This window comes from Manacus candei, unplaced genomic scaffold, assembly GCF_025592945.1.
Source record: "Manacus candei isolate 608988 ecotype Guabito, Panama unplaced genomic scaffold, ASM2559294v1 h1tg000062l, whole genome shotgun sequence".
NCBI lineage: Eukaryota > Metazoa > Chordata > Aves > Passeriformes > Pipridae > Manacus > Manacus candei.
Genome location: NW_026138110.1, coordinates 1,863,662 through 1,889,648, shown reverse-complemented (window position 1 = coordinate 1,889,648; position 25,987 = coordinate 1,863,662). Strand labels below are relative to the sequence as shown.

General features: G+C 40.2%; 1 protein-coding gene and 1 long non-coding RNA gene across 3 annotated transcripts in view; one reads left to right on the top strand and one right to left on the bottom strand.

The window, feature by feature from the left end:
- LOC127478826 (uncharacterized) overlaps positions 1-25,987 on the top strand; it is an 83,003-nt gene that overhangs the window by 2,204 nt on the left and 54,812 nt on the right. The window contains exons 3-4 of the long non-coding RNA XR_007907367.1: positions 17,789-17,951; positions 18,129-18,216. This is a non-coding gene — a long non-coding RNA (uncharacterized LOC127478826). The remainder of the gene's footprint in view (positions 1-17,788; positions 17,952-18,128; positions 18,217-25,987) is intronic.
- Positions 6,250-25,987, bottom strand: part of SYNPO2 (synaptopodin 2) — a 77,037-nt gene continuing 57,299 nt past the window's right edge. Inside the window, exons 4-5 of one of the 2 annotated variants that reach the window (XM_051804987.1) lie at positions 22,849-25,037; positions 6,250-10,224 (exon numbers count right to left, since the gene is read on the bottom strand). In XM_051804987.1, coding sequence (XP_051660947.1) covers positions 9,658-10,224; positions 22,849-25,037 — 2,756 coding nt within the window. In that variant the 3' untranslated portion in view covers positions 6,250-9,657. Of the gene's footprint in view, positions 10,225-14,358; positions 18,054-22,848; positions 25,038-25,987 lie in introns of those variants that run through there. The other variant, XM_051804989.1, reaches the window with a different exon arrangement.

The following is a 25,987-nucleotide window of genomic DNA, read 5'->3' as shown; positions in this document are numbered from 1 at the left end:
AAAGAAACAAGAAACTATGGTTGGCAAAGGTCTGGAACTTTGAGTTGTCTTTATAGTTCCATCCCTCAAAAAATACACTACAAGAATAAAAGTCATTGGTGCAGGACTCAGGGGGTTGCCTCGGGCTCCCTTTCATCTGAACTCTGACAGAAGCTATTCTTCAGTTATTGCACTAGGAAAAAATGGTGTGTATAATGTAGAGAGGACACACATAAATACAAAGGCTGAAGGTTTTTTCCCTAGGGAAATTTTCTCTTGGTGCTTTGATATTTGATTTAGGGCAGATAGCCATGACCTGTAGCCATAGGAAAGAAGAGGTCTGGGTGAGCAATTAGGGAGGACAGATCCAAGGTGTTTGCCTTTTTCCTTGTATTGTATTTACTGTTAGGAATGAAATTCAAATAAACAGCTACATAATACTGTCATCATCCTCTTTGGTACTGGATGATAACTTGGGCCTGCATGTCAAGGAAGCTGCAAACACCCAAGTCTGCATGATTTTTGTCTGTGCATATAATCTATTTTAATTATGCCAACTTCCTTCTCTTTCCCCCAGACACTGTGCCTTAGTATCTTGCGTGGAAATGGCTGGTATTTTATATCATGTCTACAGTGCTGAAATTTGTGGACAGGTATTCATATAAACTTACTGTATGTTTGTTAGTTATCCTAAGACTGTTCCTTACTGCTGTGCTTTTAAGGAAGATTCATTAGGAGTGGGTGTGCTGTTTTCTATTCACGTACTTGTTGTCTTTTCTTCTTTTTCCAGAAGATTTCTGTTTCCAGGAATTAGCATTGCTAACTCATTATAACAGATTTTTTTTTTTGAGCTTTTTGTTTATAAAAATACTTTGCCAGCACACTGATTTTATCTACATTTATTGTTATGCCATCTGTTTGGAAGTGGAGGTTAATTGTTAACTCCACTTTGTTGAGAAAGGGGCAAGTTGGTCAAGTTTTGCTCACTCATTTGTAAGTTAATCATGCGACTTCATATTACAGTAGTTTTCAAGGAGTCACAAGAGAAACCCTTACACCATCTACAGTGACATAATTTTTCATGTATGTCACCTTTTCCCCAGGTTAGTGGAAGAAACTCCTTCATCTGATGCCTTTGAATATGGCTGTGCCATTCTTTTCCCTTTAGTGGCACAGCTGAGCACCTGGGTAGCAGCTGAATGTCTATTTTGCATCACTGCTGGGACAGATACAAACCCAACATGTGCTCCTTAGTAACAGACATCAGACTGAAGACATTGCCAGTGATGATTTATCAGTGGCTCGTGAGGAAACTCATGATGTAACAGAAACTTCTGATTTTGTTTTTTTTTTGGATGAGTTTTGTTTGCTTTATTACAGACTTCAAGTGAGACCAGAGTGGTGACATGGTGCTTTCATTGTGATAAGCAAATGCACACTCCCCTTTTATTCTGTCTTAAACTACTCCTTCTACTGCCCTTTGAGGTTCATCTCTGTTCACTCAGCTGTGGTTACTATAAGTAAACAACTCCAAAGCCTCCCATTCTTTCAGAATTTGTTGAAGTTTGTCTGGCAGACTGGGCCATAACTCGATCATTCTCGTGAATTACTGGATTGTTTCTTCAAAGGATCTGGAGCTTCCTGGCTATTTGTTTGCTGAGCTGTAAGAATATGATTGTGCTGGTTGTGAAGTATGCATTGCTGCTATAAATAGTCAGTGGATTATAGGTGAAGGCAAGAGCCAGGAATGCCTGAGTTGAGATCCAGTGTTGCCATTGTCCCAGCAGCCCTGGGCAATGCACATGTTCTCTCATTGTCATGTTTTCTTCCATTTGTGCAGCGGGATGATGACGTCTGTCCACCCCGTGGGGTTGAGGTCAGGAATAATTAGCTTTTATGTCTGTGGCCCTCATTAAATAGGGTTGTAGGAATGCCTCCTATACCATCTTCTTTAGCTCAAGCTGTAAAGTTTTTATGGCATTTGAGTTCTGTTTCTGCTCCAGTGTATATGTGTACACACTGATAATGGCACTGTCTGGTGTCCAGACACTTCTCCAACTGTGCCATAGCTTCTCTGTTGAAATTGAGGCCTTGTAAGGGAGAGGAAATATATGGATTATATGGATTGTGTACCATTGCCCTCTGTTGGACAGCACTAGGCTTAGTTAAAGCGCTTGTCCTGTTTTGGGCTTGAAAAACTTGAGAGAGATAAATATGATAATATTCAGTAAGTAAGTTTGAAGCGTTTAGTGACCAAATTGACCATCTTTTAGCAGAAAATAAATGAAATTACCTAGCCAGATTAGTTATTGCTGCTAAGTACAGGACTACATAGGGTCTTCACACTGCTGAGTGTCCGTAACATGCTGTTCTGCTTAGCTTTTTAATAAAAAAAGATGATAAAATTAAGTATAATATCTTTGATTTATTTTTATTTACTGGCATAGTATGCCAGTAGGCTTAGCACTGTTGCCTGCTGACTTGTCTTAGCTCTGTTTTCTTGTGCTCTCCCATCTGTGTTTCTGTGACAAAGGGACCGGAGTCAGGCGTTCTGGGGGTTGCACCAGTCCCTAAAACACAGAGGGAAATAGAAGCTTGGAAACCTACCCCATCCTGTGGTCTAATATAATAGAATCTTTCTGCTTTACTGGTAACACACGATTTTATTTTTATTCCTGGTTTTTGCCTGTTTTTAACTATGCTTTTTCAGAAGGTTTATATGCTTTGTCAAAAAATACAATGCATCTCACACACACTAGAACATCCAAAAGGGAGATCGTGAATAATGGCAAAAATTTTAAATGGGAAAGTAATAAATATAAAAGGCACAAACAGTCAAATTATTGTCTGGGGGAAAGAGTTACAATGTGCCCTTAATCCTCACTGTAGTTGTGAACTTAGTCCTGAAGCACCTTTGTGTTCTCTGCCCTCCTGTACAGTTTATGGCAGAGCATTCAAAGGAGTAGAAAGTGTTACAAAGGTCACAAGGGAAAAAATAAAGCTACTGTTGCTACTCCCTGAATGTTATCCATTTGGATTGCTGCCACCCAAACCTCTGGTCATCCTGCTACTCACTTGAGGTTAAATACACGGGAGTCACATCTAATTCCAGTAGTGTACACCCAGAACACAGTGATCTGTATCTAATTCTGCAGGGTAAATAACAGCTCACTAAAATACAGGAGGAGATGAGTGGGGATCTGTTCCTTTGAGAAACCTCCACAGTGATTTTGAAAAAGCATCTACCTAAACTTCGAGATCTTTTTGGCTGCCTTAATATCATCTCTTCACTGTCCTTGGGTGGATTATCTGGTCTGTTGTTGATCCATGTCACAAGTACAGAACTGTCCAGTCTGACCTCTGCAAACCTAGATGGGTTCAGGGCCATGTAAGCCTGTGTCTGGGGTGCTGGGGTTTCATTTCTCATACCACATCAAGCCTGGGTAGGTGAGGAGCAATTCAGGTGCAGCTCTGCAAGAACATGGTTCCAGAGCTTCTGAGGCTGGGCTGGCATTGCAGGGCCAGGCAGCACAGTCCCACAGCCATTAGTCCTCTCAGAACTCACTGCACCAGGATGTGCTGGAGCACAAAAACCACCTCAGATCCAGAAACACAGCTGTGTATTCTGTTTCTTTGTTTGCCTTTTTATTTTACTATCCAGCTTAATGAGGTGTTGCTTGTACTTTAACCGTGTACTTATCCTAATGTGATCCAAATTAAAATTTTACTTCCTGTAACAGCTTCACCCTTTAAAAAAATAATTCACATGCCAAAGATTTTGCAATAGTTGTACTGAAGAAATACCTGTATAAGTAGAAAGAGAGAGAGGGACATGTATAATCACCTACCTTCCTGCACTCTCCACTCTGTCAAAAACTCTTTGATCCTCATCTATCCATATATCCTGTAGACTTAGCATGCAGCCCACCTATTTTATGCATTTATTTGGGGATGGAGTTACTATCTTTTTAAGAATGCCCCTCCTCATTGATTATACAGGAGGCCAAGACAGTAACCTGAGCCTCAACAGTCTCAGCTGAGATAACTCTCCATATGTTTGCACATAGAAAAGAGCAAGTTCCCAGTAGAAGGTGACATGAGAAAACCTGGTTGGTGCCTTACTGTTTTGTCAATCACATTTTTTATCCTACAGGCTTCACAAATCTACCAGACTGCTGACACCAGTCCAGTGCTTGTGAATTCACAACCAGTTGTGGTTTGTGGTGCTGCACATTTCTCTGTGAGGTGAAATCCTTGCCCTGCTGACATAAGTGGTAAATTAGCAAAGCTCCCAATGTCTTAGCTGGAATCAGGATTTTGCTCCATGTGGTCAAAGGATTTTTGTTGCCTTGTTGTCCTGTTCTTGGTGTTTCTTTGAACTACATTTTTCTGAGGGCATATGGATTCAGTAAGTAGATTTATTAGTTTCTACATTGATATTTTTAATTTTTTTTTTACCACCACATGGAAAACCTCTTGGTGTTTTAAACTGCCATAGGAAGTAAAGAATGGTGAACTTCACAGGCACAGTGGACAGAATAACCTTGAACTTTCACTTAAGACTTGAAATTATGTGGAGCCATAGTGGGGAATTACTTGGAAACTAGAAAAAATATCTATTTATTTCTCATCTTTTAGAAAACTGGCAGCTTAAGCTATTATTTTGTGCATGCATGTAATTCAATAGAGAGCTTCAGTTTAAGTTCTGTGTTCCAAAATACAAACTATTTAATAGGCAAGATATGGGAATTTAACTGTAAATATGAACTATCTTGAAAACACCTAAAAATCAGAGTAGCTGATGAGCACCTGATCAAAAATGCTGCATTTATGCTTATAAGCTTTTCTGTTAAAAAAAATGATTAGAAATACCACAGAGTTGAGCATATGCTGACTTTATGTTGATTCTTCTTTTCCAAAACTTACTGATTTTCTGAGATTAAACTCAAGTGCATCCATTGATAACAGGAAGATTAAAACTAAGATGGCTTAGCAAATTGTTAAAAACATTGAAAAGTGGCGATTGTTTTATAACTGCCACAGTTCTGTGAGTTTGTTCATGCTGGGAAAATATACCAGTGCATCTGTTATTCTGACTCTGAGTTCAGTAAAGCTTCTTCTTTTCCCTTTTTGCCTTGGGCAAATTCTGCTTGTCCAGAGTCTGCTTAAAAATATTTGCAACACACAGCATTGTTTTTCCAGCAATTAGCATATCTCTCCTTCAGTTTCTTCATTTAGAGGGAAAACAGAAGTCATGAACCTCTGCACTATTTAGACCAAATTGTCCTCGGGTTTTGATTTATTTTAAAGACAAAAATAGATGTAGAGGTTTATCATCAACTCCTTTACTATATGGTCAGTATATTATAACCCTCCTGCTGTGTTTGGACTGTACTACAGCACAGTTCTCCTAGTTCTCCATTAACATCTATTAATTAACCATTACTTTCTTTATCCAGAAAAAACCCCCACAGCTTAGTGTGCACGCTCACAAACACTCCCGAGGTCATTTTGCTTTGAGTATTAAATACTTTAAGTCCTTCTTTTAGTTCTGAAAATGTGTGAACAAACAGCAAACCTTTTGGAGCACGTTGAGTGCTGCTTCTGCCTCAGCAGCAACACAAAGCTTCTTTTTAAAACCCAATAATATATCCAATTGCAAAGCATAAATGTTCAGTTTGAGGAAAACCAGATACTGGCCTGAAAACATCCGCCTGTCTCTCTGGACTTACAATGTTAAACTGTGAATCTGGCTTTAGCTTGCTTTTTTTATGATGCATTTAAGAACTTCCCCCCAAAAAAAGAATGAGAAGATAGCCATGAAAAGAATAGCACTGAGTCTCTTATAACCTTGTAAATCCTTTGTAGAGCAAAGCTATTAAAATGCTATTGTGGAGCTTTTTCGGTTCCCCAAGTTTTACATGCATCAGCGCTGGGGACAAAATCCTGCTTGCTTTACAAATGCAAAAACTGCTTTGTGATTTGTTTCCTGTCACTAGTGAAAATCTGATCTGGCTTTTCACAGATAGATTGTGTGTGCTGTCCTTATTTCCTTACCAGCTATTCAGCCAAATAGCCTGAATGGTGTAAACACCAGGTTTACAATTTATTCACAATATTTATTTCTTTTTTGAACAGTATGTTTCAGTTGAGAATAAACAAGAGAATACAGCAATGCCCAAACCTACAGGAACTAAATAGAGGTTTAGATGCCTGTAAGGTAGGGAAGTAACTATAGTAAATAGATATTAGTTGCAGGTTTTATAGTTGGGATGAGAATGTTCAAACAATAAAAACTGGTCTGATCGTATCATTTAACCTGGGTAGATTGTGCTTCACTGTGTTTCCTTTCTCTGCTTAGTCAGTATGGAAATGAAATTCTACTGAATTTGATAAGTTGCCTTTTGACCTGATGCTGATTTAAGCTTCTAGAAGCTCATACCAGCACGAGGTCACTGACAGGCAAAGTCAGTGAGTCTAAAAATGGTGCAGAAAAAAAGAGATTAGGCTTTACTTGGGTTCAGATTATTTAAACAAACAGACAAGAATTTAGGGAGAACAAAATTGTGTTTCTCATCTGATTGGTCAAATCACTTTATTATATGATACAATTTACATCTCTGGCATGCAGGCTCGAGTAAAGTGTCCTTTGCAGTGAGCAAAAGTCTTTAGAAGTGAAAAGTCTTTTATAAAGATAACACAGCCTTTGCTACTAGGCAGAAATGCAATGTGAGTAGATATTTGGTGTTAAAGCAAACCAAAATGAAAACAAAGTATGAACAAAGAGTTGTGAACATCATCACCTAACATAACTAAAGAAACTAAATTTTCAGTTATATTGTGTATTCAAATGCTCTGCATGTTATTAACAGAGGCACCTCTGAGGGTGAACACAAAGCCAATATCAAGAGAACTTTTTCCTCACGTTTACTGAGCAGATCTGTGCATTCCAAAACAAACATAAGTAATTGCATTAATATATTCAGAACTCACGCACAACAGTCACAACTATTTGATAGAAAGAGGCTTTGCTAGTGGAGGAATGGGGTGAAGAACAGAAAGTGAAAAATGCTGTGGGGTCCTTCACAGAACTCTGATGCATTAATATTTCGTTTACTGATCCGGGCCTGCTGCTTCCTTTGAAGTCAGTCCGTGGTCTCAGCCTGGATTTAGCCTGATTTCCTTCTAAACAAGGCTGTGTGATCTGTCTGCATGCCTGTCTGTGTGTCTGTCCTCCCACTAAGAACTCCAAAAACGTTTATTAGTTTCATTTCTGTGGGGCAGAGGAATAGATCTCCAAGACAATCTATTGCCCACAGACTTTGTAAAAATAGACAGCTGGGTGGAGGCCAGATCCACTTACCAGTGTTGCTATTGAGGGAAATGCTGCAGTGTGAACTCATTCCCTATTAGATATGAGAGAATCCACATGGGAAAGAGAGCTGGCAAATCCTCAACAGGAGGAGAAAAAAAAATCTGTAGTAGATCATGTTAAACACCCAAGTTAATCTATGATTTAGCTACAAAAGGGACATGAAACTTAAGTCAGGAATTCTCACTTTCACAGAATTACTCAGTGATGAGTTCCTTCTGGTGAATAGAAAAAATGATAAGGCTACCCTTTGTTTTTCTTGGGAGATTGACAGAAAGGCAGTAATTCTGTCTGAAACTCTTTGCTTACATGTTTGTTGCATATTTTGAGTGGAGAATTAAGGCTTCATCCTAGAGTATGTTTTCCCATGTTGCCATGTGGTCACAGCATTAAAGCCTTTTTAATATCAGTACATAACTTAACTTATGTTAACAGTACTTAACAGTACTTAACTTTTTCTTGCAATATCAAAGTTTAAAGACACTTTTGGCAAATTTTAATTGCACGTACCTTAAAACTGCAAATTGATATTTTGTGAAATAAATCTGTAAGGTGCTCTAGCAATGTAATCATGGTCTAAAGGATCACAGCTCTCATGTCTACATTTCCTGCTTGGTCAGAAGGATCAGTTGATTTCAGGGAGACTTCTGGTTGACTAGAGAATTACTGCCAACTTAAACTCATTAGGGGTATATTTTTCATATAATTATTTGCTTTTATGGGAAATTCCAGCTCAACCGAACTTGGACTTAATTTTCCTTTTTCCTTCCTCACAATTATATTTTATAATTGCTACGAGGGAAAAATCTTTGCAGATGGGAATGTTTTGTAATATGTTTTTTCTTACTGCCTGTATGTTTTAGTTCTTTCTGATCTAATCACTTCACTCATAGTTGACAGCCTTACTGAAACTAAGGATAGTTAACTGTTCTTCTGCAGTAATTTTAGTTGACTGTGCTCGACAGATCCTTGAAGAATTTCCCACAAACAAGGACTGACAGCACTTTGCAAAACTTGGAGTGTCCATTTAATGCTTTAGCAACCTCTAAACTACCCAAATAAGCTTGAATACATATATTTTTAGCCACATACTTCTATTGTTTAAATAAGCTGTAAATGCAAGGTATTTATCACCAGCACAAATTATTCACCATCTCTTCAGGCCCATCAAGATCATTTCAGTATAACCAGCCATCCAAATATTTGCTATTTGTACTAGACTCACACCATGTAGCACATGTCAGAAGCCCTCTCTCACATACCATTTTCTACACAGAACAGATACTGTCCTTGATAAACAACTTATCTATGTCTTCCAAACTGAGAATACAACCTCAAAGCTTCCTAAACATTGAGCTGCTTAGTTCCTACAGATACCTGCCCACAGTCCCATTAGGAGGCACTGCAGCAGTAAGTGCTCAGCAATTAGTGCATTTCACAGAGAAATAAAGGCTGTTCAGCCTCTCACTTGTTCGATAGTTTATTGCAAAATTCACTTGCAATCCAGTTTAAATACACTCCTCAGCTATTTTGTTGTTCAAGTATCATGGTACTGACCTCTGCTCCCAACCCCTTCCTTCCTGGTGCTTTCAGATCCTGTGATTAATTACAGTGTGTAAAACTGCATCCAAACTGTCTTGGAATCCATCTGAAATGGAGGACTGTGGAAGGTTTCCTGTATCTACATATTGTGGTGGTTCAGGTACCATGACCACAGATGTATTTTAGCTGTTGCCACAGTAAAAATATCCACTGATCTACTTTCTTAGCTCATTATAAAAACACAGTAAAGAAAACATATGGCAAATAAGCCAGTGCTCTGAAGTATTCCACTTCCACTGGAACTTTTTCAAATCTGACTATATTTAGTACCTTGGAACTTATGTCAAACATACCTAGAAAACCTACAAGGTCTTGTAAAATACTTTTTGCCTTTAAAATGCCCTTATTTTACCTTTTTTTTTTCACATTAGCTCAACTGCAAGCCCTTGTACTGTCACTTTCTGCATCCTTTCTGGATTTTTGTATCAATCGCATTGATCTCCCCACTTTCATCCTCTCCCCTTCACCCCAAGAAAAGTGTATTTTTGCCTTTTGACAAACAGAACAATCCTAGGTGTAAAACTGAGTCTATTCTAGAGGCTGCAAGCCCTGCAGTCACGTGAAAACTGTGCTCCAGTCAATTTTGCCTCCTCACTGTTTTAGTTCGGAGATGGTCAGGCCAGCAAGAAACCTTCCTTCTCCAACTCAAATCTTAAGACTTGTAGAGCTGGAAGAAGGCAAAACACACCAGGCCCTTCAGCTGCTCATGTTGGACGTCTCCATCCCCTTGGCTGTGGGTTGTAGTTTGAATCAGCTGTTGACAAGCAATAGTCAGACCTGGAATCCATGGACATTATATCAGGATCTGTTTGGGAGCGCTGGGTGCAGTAAGGATACTGCAGCTGGTAACCAGCCTGGGAGGGGGCACTGAGGGCAGACAGGGAGCTTTTTTGGGGTGACACAACACCTGATTGCTTCCCCCCCAGCAAGGCTACACTACCACTTGGGGCTGGAGGCTCATAAGAAACCTTTTGTTTCCATTCCTCTGGTGGCTCAGGAAGTATTTTCCTGCGGGCAGCCGAGACCACGTTGGCAGCGATGGATTCCTGCATGTTTTGGGGGCCAAAAGCTTCGTCCACCAGGCCAAGGGGAGATCGTGCTGCTGCTTCCCAGGGAGTCAGTCTTTTGCCAGGCTTGTCAGCTGCTGTGTCTGGCTTGCTGAAGTAATCAGGGGCAGGCTGGAATATAAGAGGAGAAGTAGGAGACATGGCTCGAGGGATGAACGCAGAAGGTCTCCCAGGAAGTGATAATGAGCGGCCACTGCTTCTTCCCTAGGAAAATAAAATGCCAGGTACAGTTACAGTTAGTAAACAGCAAGAAAGGAAGCATCTTTTCTTCACTCCCAAACTGGAACAACAGCCCTTGGAAGCTCGTGGCATCCTGGCAGTCCCTTTTTACATCTGTGGGTATTTTGAAAATCTTTAATTTACTGGAAAGACAGGAGGTATTAAAAAGGAGGCAGAGAAAGAAACAGGAACAAAGACAGAGTAAACTGGATTTTTGAGGAAAGTAAACAGGCTTTTACTGAAGAGGCACGATGACATTAGCAACTGTGCAGCTTTCCCACTACTTAGCTACTGTGCCTTGCTCTGAAAAGACCATTCTTAATGCAAAAGGAAGTCATGTTGTGACAGTTCTGTGTGTGTTTACAAGATTCTTTCTAACATTAGGCACAACCTAATTTATTTGATAACAGGCTCTGTCTAGGACATCTGTCCAAGAACATATCTTTGGCATTCTCCTTTTAAGAAAGGGTTTTCTTACTCAAAACTTATTAACTTAAGCTTGTTTTCTCTTTAAAGGGCACAAAAATGAACAGAAACAATTAAAGACATTAATGCAATCATTCACTAAATACCCTTACACGGCACCACTTTTGGCTTCTTTAAAAGGCAATGCCCTCAGAATTCCAGTACATTCCGACCCACTTATAGGAGCAATCCATTCATATTTGACAAATCCTAATCTTCTTAGTAATGCAGCACTTTGAAACAGAAACTGTGTCCGTGAGAAGGTTCTGCTGCGGCAGGCACTTGGCAGCACACGAAGCAGGTACAGCCTTTCCCCAAGCCAGACTTGGGCTTTGTGACACACAGACAGATTGCATCCTTCCTGAAGTCTCTGTACATGTGGTTCCTAAACTCCTTGATTTACACTCCTTCGTTCACGTCCTGAGGTTTAAAGGCCTTTAATTCTGAAATCTGCTGGGAGATTCCAGAGGCTTTGCTAGAATTTCATCCAAACAACGTTGGCCTGTGTTAATTTTTGCTAATTAGCCTCCAAAACTTAAAATACTGTGAGCATGAACTAGATACCAGTAGGTAGTATCTAGTGTAGTGACACACAGAGCTTATGTACTGAGAGTTTCAACAAGTTTCACAACTAATGCTTTATAACAGGACTATCCTTTCACCTCTTAACTCTGACCAGCTATTCCCAGCTTGCATTTCCACAGGGGAAAATCCCAAACATTGTTAATCCTACCCCCACATACTTAGGGCAAACTTTCATGTTAGAAATTAATCTGATAACCTGAACCACAAGAAATTAAGTGGTAATTAAGAAATTGAGAAGCTAAGGTTGTACAGAGGGATAAAAATGTTGACCAAACAGGTCTACCTACTTATGTCTACCTGTGTGAGCTCCTATCAGGAGGGTTCAAAAACATTGTCTATGCTGAGTAGGCAGAAAAGTTCCCCTTTCTTTAATGGAAATTCCAGTTCCAAGCCCTGTGAGTACTTTGTGGGGATTTCAGAGTTGTAGGGAAATGATCCTGTTGAAAGAAGTGTCGCATAAAATATCTGGTTTTTCAAGACAGTTAGATGGAAGGTACTGTTTAATCTGTCATGTTCAAACTCCAGAGTTCATTGGGTTGTAGAAGTATCCTTTAGTTGTAACCATTATTGATAAAGCAGGAATTAATTTTCTTTGACAGAGTTTAATCAGAGCATGATGATTTATCAAGAGTATTTCATATTTTTTCTGAGAAAATGGGTCATTATACTGTGTTATTAAGGTAGAAGTCCTGTTTTGGTATTCCCAGACCAGTCAAATTCTCCTTTCTCACTTGGTAGTTTGTATTTAGACACAGTTCTGATAATAAGCTGGTTTAAAATTTTAAAACCCCAAAATGTGAAATTGCCCATCTCTTTTCTCTAGATTTGGTAAAGTAAGGGTTAGTCTCTCCTTACACAGAGTGAGGACTGAACAGTGTGTGCTTTTAATGACAGTTACATTTTTGGATTGTAAGAGGACAAAACCTGGGAGGGCAAACAGCATTCCAGGTGATTAACTTGGAAGGAGGCTGAAGTATATGGGAAGAACCTTGTCCATTCCAGAAGGATATGAAGGAATTAGAGGAAAAGTTAAGAGAGATCCTCACTTACATACTAACTTCCAGTTCTGATGTTGCCTCTGGCTGGCTGTCTTTTGATGGAGATGAAGAGCTGACCAAAGATTTTTGAAGGAAGAAGCTATTGATAGAAGAAACTGGCTGAATTCCCTACAGTTCCCAAAGAAGAAAAGTGATAACTGTGGTAAAGGTGGGCAGAGGAGGGTTTGGAGACTCCTGAGATCCAAGAATGTAAAAATATATTTGGCTGAAATGAGCCTCAGTCATTTTGAATTACATTCTTCCTACAATAAATAGCAGTTGTCATCATGTGCATTTCCACAAGGTCAGAGAAGGGAAAAAAATTGTATATTAATTTTATTTTTATTAAATCTAAGAAAATTAAATATCAGTTTTGGCCTGAAACTATTCTACTAAGTTTTGGGGAGTAGCTGCAACTTGAGACAGTTCCCTTGAACCCTTTGGGTTCAGGGGAATATTTATCTTATTTTCATGTCTGTTTTACAGAAAATTATTGAATTTCTTCCTCATCCGTAGAAAAAATACAGGAAATGCATCAGTTATGTGCCATCATGCCTCTGATTGCTTAGATTGTTGTGGGAGTATCTGTTGTAATAAAAGCAATCCAGCAGCACCCTGCACAGCAGATTTTTGTCATTGCACAGTGACATACTTTTGCAGTAATTTACTGAGTTAAAAAATAGAATATTTCTATCTAACTCAACTTTATTCTGAAACTAAGAGATCTTCAGCTTCAGAATATAAAATGTCACACGGCCTTTCATACTCTGTGGTAAATTGGTTTTAGGCACTTGTAGAAAAGCATGATTTTGCTTAAATATAAATGTGTCTAAATGCAGGAACTGTGAGATGATCAGTACTGCCTTGCTTTCATTCCAGTTAATTTTTATTAGTTGTAGCATGTTCCTAGACTGAAAGTCTAGGTCTGGACATTTCAAGATTCAAAGCAGGTCTATATTTGGTGTTTATATACCAATCTCTGTCACTACTTTGGTGTTCAGCCCCTTTTAGTCACCAGAATTCCTCATTCATTTACTGGACAGCAGGAGCCAGACATGGTGATACTTTCTATTATTTTCCCTTTATATTTCATTCTTGGAGATAGAGGTTTTGACAAGTAGGTACTAAAAAGAATGCACAAACCCCAGATCATAAGTGACACAGTAGGAAATATGAAGTGCAAAGAGAATCATTACTCTGCCCTCTCTCTCCCTTAAGCTACAAGAAGATCATAAAAAGAAGGGTAGAGATTTTCCATTCTTCTTCCCAGGAATCAAGGGAGAAGGGAAAGAAGAGTGAAATGCTACCAGAATTATTACTTTATCACATATTGTCTTCCTGTGCTCTTGTTGTAAACCAGTTATTAGAATATTGAAGTATTACACAGCAAAACAAACCAGGATCCTATGCAGTGATTAATTTGTTCTTTTCCATTGCCTGAATGTTTTCAGAAAGATCTTTTCTACAACATTTGTTGAAGGGAACGTGGTTCTTAGATGTCAAGAAGAGGAAAGGCCATTCAGAGCTGTCCATTGCAGTCCTAGAATCCTGACAGCTGCTGACTGCCTCGGGTGTCTGTGCAAACAGATTAAACTGTAGGTTTAGGTTAATGTTGGTTTTAAAAATGAAAACTACTTATAAACTGGCCAATCAAGTGAACATTCATTGCACTGCAAGCAATCCTTGATATTTATAGGATGTGTATTAATATAAACTAAAATTCATGTAGCATTACTTCTTAAGGTAACTATTTCCATATATAAGCAAATGAGGAATGCAAAATTTCACAGCAACTGTTTTATTGCCTCAGGTGGCACAGCTCCTCAGGGAGTGAAGACTGTGTGTGTTTACATGCTAAAGGTGCCTTTTTGCCACTTAAGGAGACAAAAGTTGGTTGGACTCTGCATAGCCCAGTGAAACTCTCTCCAACACAGACTCCTCACTGATTAAGTCACTTGAAAAAATTGGACCTCGATGTCTAAGTCATTAAAGCAGTTTTATTTTTGTCTTTTCATTATAGTCCTAGTCCTTAATCCCATATCAAAGCATGGTCAAATCTGAGTTAACAATAGAGGCTGAACTAATGTTTACACAGAAAGGGGACAAAGGAGGAGGAAGTAGGTGAAACAATTGTTTTATCTCAAAAAATGGCTCCGCCTTTATAAAATGTTCAGAGTGATGCATTTCTCCTTTGGGCTTGTAAAGGTTACTGCAGTTAGAGACCAAACCACTGAGAAAAGGGTAGGACTAAATAAGTAATACTCAATTTTTATGCCTTTTAATTCTTTCCTTCTTTTCATTTTTTTTAAACATCAAACAGGCACTTAAGATTTTTTAAACTGAAGTGGGTATAGAAGGGGACATATTGCTAATCTTATTACAGCTTTTTTCATCCCAAACCATTTACAATTTAAACTTCATTAATGAAAAAATAACTTCTCTCTGAAATGCTACCAGCTCTGCAGTAAATGATACAGCTGTTTTACAATAGAAATACCAAAAGTACTGAAATAAAGTGGAAAAATCATATTTATTTGAAACTCTGGAAATAATTTATAGTAGATCAAAATGGGAATGCAGCATTTTGGCTAATAGGGATGCTAATGACTGGGGAGGCAGGGAATCATCAGAATCACATAGTTCATGCCTGATCCTGACTTCCTCCAAGCTGTTTTGTCAGGGCTTGCTTCCAAAAATTTATAGGGAATTTTAGGACTGGAACTTAATTAATTCAGAATTCAGACTGTTTATAAATGTGGCACTATTTCAGGTAAGAATAATCTTAGTTTCATCATTCATACACAACCCAATGAAACAGTTTCTGTCAACCATTTCACATAAGCTTTGTGACAAATTTTTCTTTTGACCGTAAAGTTTTTTTTTAATTGCCAAGTAATGGTAGAAGAAGAAAGTAAACTATTAGAATTAGGCTTCCACCACTGCAAAATGTTGTTATAAACCATAAGATTACTGCTAACCTGTGATAACTTATTCAGTTTGCTCACTTTGCACCTGTGTAAATGAAAGAAAATCAGTGCTTTTCATTACCATTTAATCTTTATCCATATGCAATTGTCAAAATACAGTACTTCTGTGCCTATAGAAAGCAAATAGCTGAAACTTTTTCTCCATAGGCATCTTAGATTTCCTTGGAATAGGAAATTTATTTGTGGTAAGTTTATTTGTAGTAAGGAAGAATATTTGCTGCCACCTTCTGGGTTTTATATTGCACAGCTACGGGTGCAAAGTTGGTCCTATTTTCTGACCTTGCTCCCTTGAGAAGTGGGACCATTACATGCTTTAGAACTGGTTTGAACCTGATCCTTGTCTCTGAAGTGGATCTGCCACATCTGGTGCCATTTCAGGGCTTCATTTAGGAAGCACTGGGATTCTCTGGCAAGGCAGTATCTGGTGCAAAAAGTGCTCCTTTCTGGAATCCCACCTGGAGACCTGTTAACGCTCACAGACTGATGTTAAGGATCACATAAGGGTCACAGAGAGTAATTAGTGCATGTGCTGCTGGACTCGAGATGCCAAGTGCCTCGAGCTGGACACCCAAGGCTACTGAGTGTCCTGGTGTCAGTGCCACTCACTTCATGCCTTATTGACTCACTTGTAGAATAGTGTAAAGATGAACTCTGACTTGTGAATGACTTGGGTGCTAACAGAGAAAATCTGTAAAGAAATAATTCTGCACGAAGAGCACGTTTTAAAGAGTGTGCCTTAAGTAAGGAATGGTGCTAAGCACAGAACAATGTCAAAACAGAACAGCAAAGAGCTTTTTGTCAGATGAACATTCTGTGCCCCGAAGCGAGTCCGGAGCCCCACACTTTAAAAAGCAGCAGGTGATGACATAATTACAGATGTTTTGGCCAAACAAACACCCAAAGAGGTTGGATTAAGCTGACACAGGCAACGTGAATTCCAAGGGCCCCATTTTGCAATCCAAACAGTGGTGTTTAATATTGTTTTCTTATCACTGTATATACACAGTGTCAGTGCTTGATTCAGTGCTGCTCCTGTAGCAGTACCAAATCCATCAAGCTTCTCTACCAAAACACCTCTCTGAAAGTAATACCAGCATAAGAAAAGTTTATCATTTTGCATGATTTTATATGATCTGGAATGCTCCCAGCTGTGAGGCAGAGCACAGTGCAGGTGTAGAATTACATACCATTATTAAAAACATACATTGCTGCCTCTCCTTTGTTTAATCTTTTGATTTTTTAATACAATGCCATCGTGAATTTTTTTTCTCATTAGTCACACCTCAGCACTTTCTGACATCAGCCAAACGAACAGCAAGGAAGTATTTGGAAACCTCTTCTGAAGAGACTTGCAGTGTGGTTTGGTTAATAAAAGACAGTCAGGTAGCATGGCAGAAATATCTGTACATACTAGAACTGTTTGCTGAACTAAAGAAAATTAAACTTCAGGCAGATATTGCTTAGATTCCACTTCTAAGTTATAAGCCTGGCGGGGGAAAATTCCCAAGACTCTTGGAAGAAAGCTAAGTGTACCCAGATTCCCATGCTTTGCTTTTGTTCACAGTGTAAAGCTGTGTACCAACAACCTGCACAGTGAGGCTCTAAGAAGTAGCATTCTCACAAATTAAAGAAAAAAATCACTAGCAGTTACTGATGTTCATTGGGGAAAAGAAGAACTTTCCTTTAAAAAAATGAAAATATTTGTCCGTAGGTCGTTACTGTGTGGAAACCTTTGCTTCTAATAGAAATGTACTGAATTCTTTGCTTTGCAATCAGTTAAAGCTCATACTAAAATCAGCAAGTGTTGTGCTTCATGTCACCCTTTGTAATCCAACATGTGCTCCTGTGACTGGCAGTGTATTTTACTTCTTTTTATTTAGTTCTGTATTTTACCATTCCTCCTTTTCTTCTCTTCCTTGTACATCTGTTAAATCTGTTACAATCCGTTGTTTCAGATCTAGATGGGACAGTTTGTCAAGATCATTATGAACAGGGATAGATTTTTTTTCCTTTGAATACTGCAGAGGATAATAGGAGACTTGATTAGCATAGAAAGAAAAAGTCTTTGCCTGCATTACTTGAGGAAGCAAATGTTAAACCCGTGGGAATATCATCATATGGTTGGTCACGGCTTGTAAGGGAAGAGTTTTTTAGAGATTCTTCTAACAGTATATCTTGGAGCTTCGGGATTTTTCCTACTTTTTTAATCATTTGATAAAAAACCTAAAGTGCTTCCTTTAGTAAGCAAGCAGCCTGAAAAGCGCTTGCCAAGCATAACTCTGGAGTGATTCCAACTCCTTCCCTATGCAATCAACCACATGCAAAGGTAATTCTGCTCTAAAGCCCAGTCATTGTCCTGGGCCCTGTGAAGTTGTGATGGTGGCACCCAGTGGGCTGCCCTGAAATTACCACGCTCACTTATTTTCCCAAGGAATCTTCCAGCAGTGAGTTCATTCAGAGCTTCTGAATCCACAGGTTTTTGAAGACCTCATCAAGTTTCTTCTTTGTACAACATTTCTATTTCAAGCTGACCAGAGTCCTTAGAAAACAACATGGTGCCAAGCTGTGTAATTAAGGTTTGCACTTGCCGTGCCGAACCCCCAAAGCGACCGGTGGGATCCCGGGAGTTTGGCTTCAGGTAAGGAAAGGTGTGTCATGGGAAAAGGCAAGACTGGAAGAGCGAATCTTTTTAGAACCAAATGTTTTGGAATCTTAAAGCTACCAAATCTGGAAAAGGACCCTGGAAAAAAGAGAGGAGAAAGATTTTGCAGACTGTTAGTTGCTGTCATCTCCCTGAGATTTCCCTGCCTCGCAGAGTACAGAGGATTCCCCCCAGAGATGCTGGAGCAGCAGCATGGGATGGTCAGGCTGGTCCTGTGTTGAGCTGTCATCCTGGATACTTGGTAAGCACTGCTCCTGTCAGATCACATAACCTGGTGTGAAGTTCTTCTAATAATTGCTTATAATCTTTTATCAGAGTTCAACAAAAAACCCCATTTCAATGAAAGTCTGGAAGTAGTCAGCCATCTCTGTGCAGAATAAGTGAACCCTTCTTGCTGATTGGCCTTTTGCCTTCAGTATTTCATGATCCTCTGACAGGTATTTTATCCTGTGCAGTCTCTGCAGGTTTTTTTGTGGGGTTTTCTCCCCAAAGCTTGCCTCCCTCTAATCCTAGTAGTATTTTCTTTCAAAATTACTGCTGTGCCACTAAGCCCTAATTTTTCTATCTGAGCCACACACCAGCTCCTCACCTCCTAATGTTTTTGGAGCCTGCTGATACCTCAGCCTCTTAGTATTTCTTTACTTCAAATGCAAGTTTGTGTAATTCTGAACATTGTGTAATTCTGAACATTCATTAATAACAACAGGCTGCCAAAAAGAAAGCAAACTCATTGCCACACTGCTTCTGTGGTGACAGGAAAATGGATCACTGCAGTTTCTAAGGCTGATTTTGTGTCATGACTTGAGTGTCTCACAGAAAATAACATTGGGAATGCAAAATAAAGTAAATAAAGTTAAACTAGGTATACTTGTAAGGGATTATAGAGTTTACTCTGTAAATGTTCCTTCAAAAAAAAAAAGTCATTGAAATCTCTTTCCAGTTGTTCCATAATATATTATCTTCTGCTGAGCAGGGACATGGTAAGAGTGGTTGCCCTAGAGAAGGAGGGAGAAGTTAAGCAGTTCTTTGTTCAGGAACTAAATTTTGTCTTTTGTTTCTTCAGCAGAAATTTTAGCTTTTTTGTCCTAAAGCCACTCATCTCCAACACAAAACTTTTCCATTCAGGTTTCTGTAACAAGAGGTTCGTAACTGCATCAGAAATTACAAGTGTATAAACCCTTGACTGAGGTAGCTGTTTTCATGGTAAGGCTTTCTAAAATGTGAGATCCATTGTACTGATGCAGTCTAATACTTCCAGTATGTGAAGTAATTAAATGTGCTAAAAGCAACATAAAACATTTCGGTTCCTCCTTTAATGTGAACATACTGGAAGTACTGTTAGTAGAGGTGGCTTAAAATTCACTGTTAAATATGCTTACATAGTAAACATGACAGTTGCATCTTGGTAGCCTTGTCATGTTTTATGAAATAATTGTAATAGATTTTCCAGAAAACCATTTCCAAAAGCTCACTGCCCTTTCCAAGTGGAATTTCAGTTGGCTCATTAACACAAACCCTTCATTTCCTTGGCATTCCAGCTATGTTTGACATCACCCTTAGCTTTTCATCTGGACCCATGACAGTGAACAGCTCGACTTTCCTCTAAACATCTGCTCCCTCACAGATTGCAATTACATCTTGGATAAACTTGTTGTTTTAAGTAGACTAGTCTTCTGAAATATTAATAAGAATTGAAGACTTACCTGATTAGTAAAAAGAATCCTGAAGCCAAGTTGGATCCAAGCACTATGCGTGTAGAATGATGTGTATATGTTAAACTGAATTCAGAGTTGAGCTTTGAATGGGATTTTCAAAAGATCTTAACTGACTTAAGAGCACCAGTGTCACTGGGGCTTTGTTTTTAACTCTTGCTGGAGCTTTAAAAATCCTTCTGGTGTTGCTATAGGCCATATGAAATACTTGTAATTCAATAGCAGCAAAAAATCCAAATGTGATGAAAAATTCAAATTTTCAGCATAGATACACTTCCTTTTCTTTTGGATAAAGTAAAGAGAAGTTAGGCCACAGAAGTGCACTTTTTGCTTAGTGCTGCAAACACACATAATCTTTAGGTGATTCCCTAAGGGAACTTCTGGGTTGTGCTGAAAATGAAAGAAATAGCAAAACAGTTTTAAAGATGACAGTTATGCATTTCTGTCTGCCACTTAGATTTAAGGCAGATGACTCAGGAAACTGAAATGTTCTGTTTCACCCCAGAGCTCTTCCCTAGCTCCTGTTAACTTCTGTTTTTCTGGAGAGCTGATTTCCTTTGCATGAGAATTAATCCCAGCTTTACCTCTTGTTTATTCTGGTGATAATTAGAATAGTAATGCTTTTTATTTCTCACTTGCAGAGTAGCCTGCCATACAGACCTATGTTTGCTAGAAGTTAGATTTTGGTAATTCCCAGGTTTCACATGGGATACTTGGAAGTACAAAACTGTTCTAAATCCCCTCATTAAGGAAACGTTCTTGTGATGATGGGGTGAGCAAGTCCACAAGTGTGATCATAAATTACAAGATGTACTTTACAGGAAGACACTGTAAACAAAGGCATGTAAGGCAATAGGAGCATGATTGGATTTCTGTGTCTCTCTCTAGGAGCACTACTTACCTTTGGGAGAGTATCTTTATTCCAAGTACATACTGGTATCTTAAATGTCTTCCTAAAATAACATATGTAACTTCAGACTGAACTTTTAAAGAGGGGGAGAAAGGAGGGAGGGAGGGAGGAAGGGGAGAAGAAAGGGAAAGGGGAAAGGGGAATGGGAGGGAGGAGGTTTCATACTAACAGGCTAGCATAGAAAATAGATTTCCCCCCAAGGCATGCTATCAGCCTGTACAGGTAAGTGAAACAAAAAAATAGCAGCCAAACCAAAGAAAAAACCCGCAAACAGGCAGAGAGGAAAGGGACAAGTTTAATGATAGAAGAAAAATACAGATATTGAAAGTGGAAAACAGATAGAAGGGAAATCTCCAAAGGATTAAAATATTGCTACTTTCTACTTCCAGGTAAATGCAGTATAAATATTTCCTGAGTTTTCCAAACTATTTTTCCCCCCAAATTTCCCATCATTCTCCTGAATTTTAAGAGAGAGATGGATCACTTGGTCATTTTCTTCTAATGCAGTCAGCATGCCAATCCAGAATTGAAAGGGTAGAGTGTAATTTTGGAGGTCCAAAATTCAAAGGAGTGATTTTTACTGGCTTGATTAGACTTTGATTTCCGCCTACTGTCTGCATCACAACCAAGTGCCTTCTTCTGAACTTTGATTGCAGTTTGAGTTACCATCACGGGACCAAGCTAAGGAGATTTTGTTCATATTTAGGAATGTTTTCTTCATAAAGATAGATAGTTGTACACACCCCCTCCCCAATGATATGAAAGGTCCCTAATAGGTCTCTAAGTAGCTGAATGATAGTTTAAACAAGTATAGCAACAGATTCTGCCACTGTTATTCATAGAGGGATGCTTTAATCTTTAGCTTCACACTTGGGATGGATTTTGATCCCCTTTGTTGTGTGAGAGAGCACCTTGTTTCAGCCCTAGCACCACTGATGGTAACAGGACTGCTTTTACTGAAAGACATGCTAAACTACTCAAACATAGCTCCTTGGTTTCAGCAAGGCTCTGTATTTGCTTTGAAGACCATAAACTTCTTAAGGACTTCCTACAGTAGCAGTATTTCAATCCTTAGTCCCCAGTACAGCAAGTAAAAGGTGAAGGAATAAGACCAGAGTAAAAAGATTTAGAGTGGGAAGAAGCACTGTAGAACCCCAAGTGAAAATAATAAAATGTGTATGAGAGACCAATAGGAAGACATAGTCATAGTTATGATTTACTGTCACTTACTACTCTGGGTGCAAGAATCAGTGCTCTTGACTATAGGTAGCCCTTCATTCTAAATCACTGTGCTTTCACAAGAAACTGGTGCATTACACTGCAGCTGCAGAACCCAGCTCCCCTCTCTGACTGCTCCCTAATTTGGATTTACAGTCTCCTCTCTTACTTGCTGGGTTCAAGGCAAACTCTGGCTAAAAATATGCCTGCACGTGGGATGTCAAATTTCCCCAAAATGGGAAATCTCTAACAATTTGTCCAGCTGTCTTTCCACCTCTTTTAGTCTTCAGAACACTCCAGCATCTCTGATAAGCACGTTCTCTGTGAAATCACAGAGGCAATTCATGATTTTTGGATCACAGCTGATCCACATAGCTTAAAAGCTAAGCCCCTGGCTGATCAATCAGATTCCTGTGGAAGGACCTTTGAGCCAGGAGAGATCCTGAGTGAATTCCGGGGCTCTCTGTGCAGGCTAAAGGTCTATCCAGTTGTATTCTGCTAGAGATCAGTCAGAGTCTAATACTGTGTCTATTTGATGCTATGTTAATAATACATATTACTATTAGATAATAAGGCACTTCTTTAAAAAAAAAAACAACCACCAAAGTCCTCAAATCCCTAGGTCATTAGAACACAGTTGGGGAGAGGGACAGAAAGAAAACTCTTCTCTATTAATTTGACATATCAGGAATATTGCTTACTGTTGTTTCTGTTGTAATCCTAAAGCAAAAACCTAGTGTCCTGCTCACTTCAGGCAATGGCATCTCTTCATTTCAGAATGTTTGTCTATAAAGCACCTGGCGATACGCATAAATGTGCTAAAATTTGTATCTATTTTGATTCCTTAAAAAAGTTCAATGACTTTGGACCCAGATTTGAGGTGATACATCTGACATTGTTAGGTGAGCTAAGGAATAATACCACTGGCACCGCTGGTGTGCCGGGTGACCACTGCACACCAGTGACTGCAAGCAACGTGGACACTAAGTTTGAGCTCTAAGGTTTACTCTGCAATAACTGATGGCTTCCACACCTGTGCAGTGACTCCAGCTTTCTTGGCTGAAAATTTTGGCCTCGGAGCAGTAAACAAAGAGGGGGTGGTGGTTTCTGGCTTAGAAAATGCGGAGTAGCCTGGAGGTGAATATGATTCGTTTACTGGGAGAGAGGCATTTGACTGGAACGGAGGTTGGGAACCGTAGGCTGGCACGGAGTACACTGAAGATGGCCGGGCCCTGGTGGGAGAGCCAGCACCGGGTGGGAGGAAGGTAGGCAAAGGTAGAGCCTGCTTGGAAGGGGGCAGCTTCGATGTCTGCTTCATGGCAAGGCTTTCCTTAGGAGGTTGGAAAGTAAATAAAGAGGGATCGAGTTGATAAGGTTGATGTTTCATAATATCCAAAGCATTGAGACCTTTCTTAGGTTTTCTTTTTGTATTTTTGGTGGTGGCAGCAGCAGACTTGGAGAAAGCCTTGGAAGCAGCAGGAGGGTAAGATGGGCAGTGGATGGGATTGTAAGCAACGGGTGGAGGCGCTCGGACATTGGATGAGTATTTCCAAGAAGCTGGCAAAGATGGAGTTGGAGATGGGGCTCGTGCCATGTTTGCCTGCACAGTCTCTGAATCCACCACATACTTCTCCATCCGGGAGTGCCTCCTGGCAAACAGCTGTGCTCCTTTCCCGCTCATGGCCGGTGGCATCTCAAAGGGTGGCTTCGTTTCCCTGGCACTTGGTGTGACTGGGGTTGGCTTTGGGGCATAGTTGGGACTTGCCAGGCTCGCCTGGGGCCCTTTGAAAGGACCAGCTAAGTTGAGAGTACTTGGGGGATGGGCGGGAGAATGAGGATACTGTGGAGATTTCGGTGGTGCGGGATATGCTGCCTGAGGTGAGGCTGGTGCTGGGAAAGAAGGAGCCTTGTTAGCAGCCGCAGCTGAAGGTGACCAAACCGGTGAAACTGGAGCACCGGCAGAGGGAGAGACCTTGAGTGAAGGTTTTGGAGCAACAGGAGGAGGGGCCTTTTGTTTAGATGCTTGAGTCTGCATGAAATTGCAAGCTTCTGCTCCCAAACTGAGGTAGTCTTCTTCAGGTCCTGACTCAAAACCAGCTCCAGCACCTTTTTTGCCCTCTGAATTGTGTACAAGGGACAACAGGGCGGGATTGGGACTTACTTTGGGTGCATCTTTGAAGTTGAACATGGGTTTTGAGGTGCTTCTTCTCTTTGCCTCTTGCAGTATGCCAGTTCTTTTGGCTGGCACGGCAATCCTTTCATCCCTGGATGCTATGTGTTCCGTGGGCTCCGTGGGTGCCCACATGCTTGGGGCAGCCTTGCTGGCCACAGGAGCTGAGACAGGTCTGTAGAAAGCTTCGGCCGGTGGGCTGACAGAGCAGTAGGGAGGCGGCGCTGCTGCATCTGAAAGAGGACTAGTGACATTTCTTACGGGTGAAAATGGTGCAGCTGCTCGGTTTTGAACCCCAGAAGGGAAGGGTTTAGCTGTTATATTCAAAGATGGTGCTCTGGGGGCTCCAGAGGACTGAAAAGGGAGGTTTGTGCCTGGTGCTAAGCCAAAGCCATTTTGTTGCACCATTTTGCTGTGGTTCTGGCTCACGTCTGTGTAGCTTTTGCTCACGCAGGTCTGCTGCCTCGATGTTTCCTCCTCCTTTGATTGATAGACTGAAGAGCTTACTTTCTGGAAGTTCTCTGTCACGGTGGTTTCCCTGTGTTCCTCTGTCTGCACTGTGCTGGCCTTCATCTCCTCTTGCTCGGCCGTAATCTGATCCATCCTCTGCCGTCTCTTGGCAAACATGAGGGCCCCTTTCCCTGTGCTGTCTGCGAGCGTCTGCATCTCCTCTCCACTCTTTGTCTTCTTCTCAACCTCGAGTAGACCACTGTCCCAGTCAAAGGTCACAACCTTACCGTCCTTCTCAATGTCAGAGAAGAAATCTTCATCTATTTCTGACTCGCTGGTTGCAAGCAAACTCACTTCAAAGGTGTTTTCTTTGTCCCCCTCTTCACCTTCGCCCTCCTCACCCTCGTCTTCGTCCCGTTCTAACTCCCCAGTCCCGTAGCTCACTAAAGTGTATTTCCTCGCCCTTTGGCGGCGCTTCTTGAACATCAACACCCCCTTGGAATTGGGGTTGGGAGCTGCTGTCAGCAGCAGTGCAATACTTTTACATTTAGATTTGGCTTCCTTGACCTGCTTCTCTGACAGGCTCTCGCTTCGTCGGAGCCCTGTGGAGAGAATCAAAGGACACATTTATTTACAAGCATCCCACACAATTACAACTGCTGCATTTATCTATACTGAGTGTTATCCACCCTCCCCTTTTCCCATAGTAAAACATTTATTTTCTTCTATACGGAAAACTCATTATACTTCAGCTTTTCTCCCAGTATCAGCTGTGTGGTAAATTCCATCCCCTGCATTCCTTAGAGTCACACCCATGCAAGTTCAAAGGCTTCATTGCTTTCTTTAGGACTCTCTTAGTTCAACAGGGATATTACATGTGTCTTTATTTCTAGCATTCTTAATTTTTATTTCCACAAGTAATCTCAGCAGCAACAGGCAGGTGATGTTTTCTCACTCATCCAGTTTCTGGTCTGGTATTTACTGAGTGTTTGACCACAATTCCTGGGCTTCCAGCAGCCATTCCCAGCAAACCAGACTGTTTAATATCTGAGACCAAATGAAACCGAGCATATTCTGTCAGACAGTGGTAGCACCTTCTGCCATTTAGGTGTTTATTTTACTCCTATAAATTACAAAATGTGTATGGTTGTTATAGGATGCTTTTATGTATTAGCTATTTAAAAGCAAGGATACATCCAAAAAGGCATACACAGAAAATTATTAGCATCAACTTTCTGCCCCTTGGAAGATGTGGGAGTTTGGCTCAAGGAAAGCAGGTTTCAGTCTTTTAACAAGCATTACCTGCCTGGAATATAATCCAAAATTCTGTAGGATGTAAGAGCTCCAGAATATTTATTTTGAAAATGTGGCAAGAGTGAATACACAACTGACTTCTCAAGAGTATCCACTAGCATATATCAATGGTACATATTTCTTAAAGCATAAATTACTGGTTTTCATCAAGTCATGTGGAAGGGGAACAGATGCAGCTGTAAAGCTGATGGATGCTGTCTACATCAGCCTGACTGCTTCCTTGTTATGGAACATGGAG